At 45.1% G+C, this 6,283-nt stretch overlaps 2 protein-coding genes across 3 annotated transcripts in view; one reads left to right on the forward strand and one right to left on the reverse strand.

Moving 5' to 3' along the window:
• Positions 1-897, reverse strand: part of Aldh5a1 (aldehyde dehydrogenase 5 family member A1) — a 38,892-nt gene extending 37,995 nt beyond the window's left edge. Inside the window, exon 1 of the mRNA XM_008847104.2 lies at positions 797-897. Within this exon, the coding sequence (XP_008845326.1) occupies positions 797-897 (101 nt within the window). The remainder of the gene's footprint in view (positions 1-796) is intronic.
• Positions 898-3,333: 2,436 nt separating this feature from the next.
• Positions 3,334-6,283, forward strand: part of Gpld1 (glycosylphosphatidylinositol specific phospholipase D1) — a gene marked incomplete at its 5' end in the record, with an annotated part of 66,747 nt that continues 63,797 nt past the window's right edge. For both annotated transcript variants that reach the window (XM_008847099.2, XM_017801665.2), the window contains 2 exon segments: positions 3,334-3,631; positions 3,785-4,097. In XM_008847099.2, coding sequence (XP_008845321.1) covers positions 4,001-4,097 — 97 coding nt within the window.

The raw sequence follows: 6,283 nt of genomic DNA on the forward strand, positions 1-6,283 counted from the left end.
TGCATGATTTTAGGATCCCAAGTCCCAACATTTTCTCATGCTTACTTACTATGTGAAGCCGTGAGGTGCCTTCCTGGCCTTTCTGGGGCTTCTATGTTCTTCATTAAAAAAAAAAAAAAAATATATATATATATATATATAAGAATTTATATATATATATATAAAATGTTATTGCTATTATTGTTATTATTTTATTTATTACATTCTGTCATTATGTAGCCCAGGCTGGCCTCCATCTCCCAATCTTCTTTAGCCTCTGGGGTTCCGGGATTACAGTCAGGTGCCACATGACCCCAGCCAGGATGCTGTATTCTTATTTGTTAAATGTCTAGGCTATACTAGACCTTGTCCTTTGCTGAGTCAGAGCTGTCCAGCTTTGTACCAGTCACATCTGGCAGAAGTGGTAGCAGCAGAGTTTAATTGTGTGTGCCTGTGGGCATGTACCTCTGTGTTCACTGTTTTGCCCTGTGTTTTATTGGGGAACTGGGGAGAGAGGGAGCTAAGAAGGGGGGACTTCAGCAGTTGTCAGAGGGTGTCAGGGTCCAATCTGGATGCCTGCTGCCTGTAGGGGAGCTCTTCCCGGAGCCCATTTCTACCTGCTCGGGTGAATCCTTCACACCCAGGTCTTCATCAGTGCGCCATGGAATGAATTGAGTCTCCTATTGGCAGAGTGCTCTAGTAAGGTATTATTTTTCTCTGCCTCCCCCATCTCTGTGATTTTTTGAAATGGGATTCCATTTTGTAAACCTAGCTGACCTTAGATTCACTATGCAGCCCAAGCTGTCCTAGAACTCACAGTAAATCTACTGCCTCGGGTCCTGGAGTGCTGGGATTCCAGGCTTTGCCATCACTCTTGACTTGAGGTACCCCCTCTCCCTTCTCAGCTGACCTGCCCATCAGGCACTGTGCAAGTGACACCTAGGACCCATACTGCTTTTCAGTGTTTATTTCTTATTTTAATATTTTATTTATTATTTTATGTGTACGAGTGTATTGTCTGCATGTGAGTACACCCATGTCGTTCAGTGCCGTGGAGGTCAGAAGAGGGCTTCGGATTCCCCTGGGACTGGAGTTAAGAACGGTTCGTAGTCGCCATGTGGGTGCTGGGAATCGAACCCAAGTCCTCTGCAAGAGCAGTTAGTGCTCTTAACTGCTGAGCCATCTCTCCAGCCCCCAGTGTTTATTTCTTTTAAAATGAGAACAAAAATGAACCTGGGTAGAATCTTATATTAGTCTTCATACCAATGCAGTCTAAAATCATCATTTGTTATTTATTTACTTAATGAAAGAAGGGGCTTATCTAGGGAGCAGAGCCTGAAGTTGGAGTTCACTGAGTGGCATTCCCCACTCCCCCCACTGTTTTGTGCCCTCTGTAAGCCCCCATTCAGAGTGGGAACAAATTTCTCCTGCCTCTTATCTTTCCTTGGGGAGGCCCGGATGTTGCCTGCCTCCCCAACCTAAGTGGGTATGTTCCCCAGGACGCAGGAGAAGAGCACTGGGAGGCAGAGACCTTTTTCTTCTTTTCTCCTTAGCTTTAAGGATCTGCATGTCTCTGCCCACCCCTGAATGCCTGAGTCACAGAGGCAGGATAATGCGCCCTGGTTTAATGTGGCGCTAGGAAGCAGAGTTCGGGTACACATGACTGGGCCATCTCCCTAGCCCTTCGGATGGTTTTCTTGATCCCGGGAGCTCTGCCTTACTTCCTCCTAAAATCTCAGCTTTGACATTTTCCTGGTTACAAAAGTATCACAAAATTCATAAAAACTCAAGCATTGTTATGATGTAACCATCACATTATAGGAAGTGAACATTTTCTTCCTATTTTATTGTATTTATAAATATAATCATTCTAAACTGAAAATGCAGTAAAGTTAGGATCAGTATTGCTTAGTAGCTGAACCCGTCTGTTTCTTTCTCCAGTGTGCTTTGTCAGGGTTGGTTTTCTGTACCTGTTTACATAGTCTTTTAGGCAGGATTTTCTCCTGGTGATCCTTGGCAGTCTTGTTTTTGCTATTTTTTTTTGTTATTGTTTTAAGATTTTTATTGCACTTGTTAATTTATATGTGTGTGGGTGGACATACGTGCCATGTGGAGGCCAGAGCTCAACTTTCAGGAGTCAATTACCTCCTTTCACCATGTGGGCCCTGCCGCTCAACCCCAAGTGCCTTTATTTGATGAGTCCTGCTGTTGTTTCTGACACAAGGTCTCACAGTATAGTCAAACTCCCATGAGTCCTCTCACCCCAGCCTCCAGAGTGCTGGGATTGCAGGTGTGAGCCACCACGCCCAATTTTCTGTTATCATTGACTGGCTACTCCTGGGTGCTGCTCCTGAGTTAACCAAAGCCCCAGAATGAGAAGGAGGCCAACTCAGACCCCTGTAGGCAGAGTGGTGTGGGATTCCCACACACTGAGTGGATGATGGGAACAGGAGGACATGGAGAACTTGTTCTCTGAAGAAGCAGCTGGCTCCCCACTATATACTGGTTGTCGAGTTACGGAGAGATGTCAGATCAGGAGGCCAGTTCTTTTGGATTTGTTTTACTTCATATAGAAGGTTAAAACACCAGATTTATACGTGAATTTTCTCATTTAAAAAGATTAGTCTGGCCAGGCTTGGTGGCTCACTCACACCTGCAGTCCCAGCACTGGTGATGGAAGTTGGAGGAGCAAGAGTTTAAAGTCTTTCTTGGCTAGTAATGAGTTTGAGGCTAGTGTGGGCTGAATGAGACCTTGGTGACGAAAACCCAAAGCAAGCAAACAAAGTTGGGTTATAAAACAACCCTGTTAGCCAAACAAATCAGTTTGTAGCCCAAGTTGAACACAGTTGGAAGCAGGCGGGCCCAGAACCCGAATGAGAAGAACTAGAATTCATTTCCTGGGGTTTGAATGGGGCTGAGTTCAGATGACAGTGCACTGGCAGACCACTATCTTAGACCATTCTTCTTGGGACTGGAGAGGTAGCTTAGCGGTTAAGAGCACTCACTGCTCTTGCAGAGGACCTGAGTTCAAATCCTAGCATCCACGTGGCATAACTCCAGTTCCAGGGGATCCAACACTCTCTTCTGGCCTCTTTGGGCACTGCATGACACAAGTACACTTACATCCATGCAGGCAACACACTCATATGCATAAAAGAAAAATAATAAAAAGTTCTTTTGCTTTTGATGCATATGATTCACCCTTTGAGCTTCCAGACCACCACCATTCCCACAAATAACCTTAATTGTTTCCCTTGGATTGAGTGTTTCTGCTTGGCTACTTCTGCCCCTCATTTTCCAGATCCTGGTCTCTTGTCCCTAATCTGCCTTCTGCCTCCACCTCCCACCTCCCAGGTGCAGTCAGCATATTGGATGGCAGGAATCCTTCCTTGCAACACATCCCGGGTGAACCTGGTTGGAAGAGCTGGAGTAGACCAGGAGTGGCTGGGATTGTGTAACACACAGAAGTGTTGGTATCTGTTGCCAAATGCTGGAAGAGAAGCCGGTTCTATTTGATCTCCATGAAAGCTTTCCCAGCATGCACTTGGGACTTGGGAGGCTGAGGAAACTCTCTGATAAGTGTGTGAACAGGATGCCTGATATGCCACTCACAGGAGGTGAGGCAGTCTAATGTGACCATCAACTGGCACAGGTGAGTCTCTTGTTTAGAAAGTAAAGATTTGAGGGCAACTTTTCATTGCTGTACCAATCTCATTTTGGGGAAGACTTGGGGTGGGGGAGGTGATAAAGTATCTCCAGCCAGAGGCTTCTAGATCTCAGCGGACTTGCTTCTCTCCCCTCCCAGGTGCACCGTCTGTTTGCTGTCCTGTAGAAGCTAAACAGCATTCGACTGGTTGACTTCATAGAAAAACACTATTATTTTGAAACGAGGCTCAGTGTCTGGTGTCAGTGACCTGTGTAGAGGGAACACACTGGGTCTGTGCCTGGATTCTGGAGTCACCATCTGACTACAGCTCAGAGTGTCGCCACATCAGTGGAGCAGTTGGGGAGGAATGACAGCATGTCTGCTGTTGGGCTGTGGTCTGTTCTGTTGCTCATGCTGGCTGTTCTCTGCTCTAGAAGCTCATCCTGTGGCCTCTCAACACACATAGAAATAGGTGAGTGCTGGGCCCTGTTTGTGAGACAGGACCTCCTGATGTTTCTATCTCTGGCTGGTCTGGGGCTCAGTATGTAGACCAGGCTGGCCTCGAACTTGAAGTGATCTTCCTGGATGCTGAATTACAGATGTTCATCACCTTTCTTTTGTGTGATACTTTTTGAGACTTATTTTTATTGTTAATTGTGTGTGTGTGCACACATGCATGTGTGTGTGTGTGTGCGTATGTGTGTGTGTGTGTGTGTGTGTGTGTTTATACGTGTGTATATGTACGTGTAGCTGCCTGAGGAGGCCAGAGAGGAACTGGATCCCCCTGGAGCTGGAGTTGCAGCATTTGTGAGCTACCTGATGTGGGTGCTGGGGATTGAACTTGGATCCTCTGCAAGAGCAGCAAATGCTCCACCACATCTACTCCACCAAGCCATCTTTCCATGTTCCCTGCCTGTGTGTTATTTTTAAAAAAGGAATCTACTGAGTGAGCTAGCCGGGCAACTAAGGCTTGAGGAAAAAATTGGAAATCTGTCTCATGTTGGTACAATCTTCTCTGCTGTGTGGTATGTCCTGACAGTGGAGAAAAGAGGTAAAGTTAGAAGGGTCCTGGGCCAGGGACTGGCAGGTGGGCTGTGTGGAGGGATGGGTAGGCGAGAGAGCTGAGGCCCCTATGGTCAAGGGTGTTCCTGGCACAGGGGAGTGAGGAGAGGAACTGGGAGAGAAAGAAAGTGGAATGCCCATGGCAGGAGAGTGAGATTATTTTTGTTGCTTCAAATATCCAGGGATGGGGTTTCCAGGCCACATGTGGCCACAGGAGTGGGTCCCAAGTCGAATGGCTGTCATGGCTCTCATTTGTGCTTTAAGGTATATCTGTGCATCTGTGCATCTGTGCAGCTGCCTCCTATGGACTGGCCTTGAGGTATTCGGCTTCAGGGAAGTCAGGGCAGCTGGCGAATCTGAGTGGTTGTTAGCATTGTAGGTTCAGCTAGAGGCCACAGGAGCTGGTGTGCTGACCTCGGGCAGAGGCAGAATTATGTACATAGTTAGGTTTACATGAGAGGCAGTAGAAACTGGTGGTTTTAAATGTTTATTTTTTTCTAGCTTTTATGGACCTCCATAGAAGGGACTATAGGCCTCCCCTAATGGAAGGATTTGACTGTTGTGTGAAGTCTATTTGTGATTTTTAAAAAAATTTATTTATTGTTTTTATTTTATGTGTATGAGTGTATTGCCTTTCCATGTGGGTGCTGGGATTCAAACCCAGGTCTTCCGCAAGAACAGTCGGTGTTCTTAAGCCGAGCCATCTCTCCAGCCCGATTTTTTTTTTTTTTGAGACAGGGTCTCACTATGCAGACTCAGCTGGTCCTGTTTGTTTATTATAATTATTATCATCATCATTATTATTGAGACAGGGTCTCCCTGTAGCCCCAGATGACCTGGAACTCACTGTGTAGATGGGGCCAGCCCTGATCTCACAGAGATCGCCTGCCTCTGCCTCCTGAGTGCTGGGATTAAAGGCGTGTACCACCACACTCAGTTACTCATGGTTTTAGTATTTTTAAAATTTATTTTATTTTTTTGATGTGTATGAGTGTTTTATCTGCATGTATGTAAGTACACAACATGCATGCAGTGTCTATAAATGCCAGAAGAGGGCATCAGATCCCTGGAGCTTGAGTTATAGACAGTTATGAACTGTCATGTGAGTCCTGATGACTGAACCAAGGTCCTCTGCAAGAGTAGCCAGTGCTCTTAGCCACTGAGCCATCTCTCCAGCCCTTTGATTTTTTAAAAAATTATTTATTTAATAACCACATACTTAGAAGAAGCATTTCATTACATCAGCATTGACATATTCAATAGCAATTTTCTGAGCTAGGCTGCATCTCTTACAAAATTGGCTGTACATTTTTAGGTTTGCAGTTGAATTATTACAGTTATACAATGTTGAACTCAGTATAAACCCTATAAGGCATAAAACTGAATGGGGTTTTAGCCTTTAAAAAAGCTCTCCATTTCATTTTAAAATATACTGTTTCATACAGAAAAACTCATTTTGAATGCTACTAACACTTAGATGTTTGCACATGCATCTCTAATCTTTATTTATCTGATTATTACTAGTCATAATTGGTTGCACTTGGATCCTTGGTGCCTGTGTATGTCTATAAAGTCATTGGGTAGATTTCAATGGTA

The sequence above is a fragment of the Nannospalax galili genome, unplaced genomic scaffold (genome assembly GCF_000622305.1).
Source record: "Nannospalax galili isolate Female #2095 unplaced genomic scaffold, S.galili_v1.0 scaffold503, whole genome shotgun sequence".
NCBI classification, from domain to species: Eukaryota; Metazoa; Chordata; class Mammalia; order Rodentia; family Spalacidae; genus Nannospalax; species Nannospalax galili.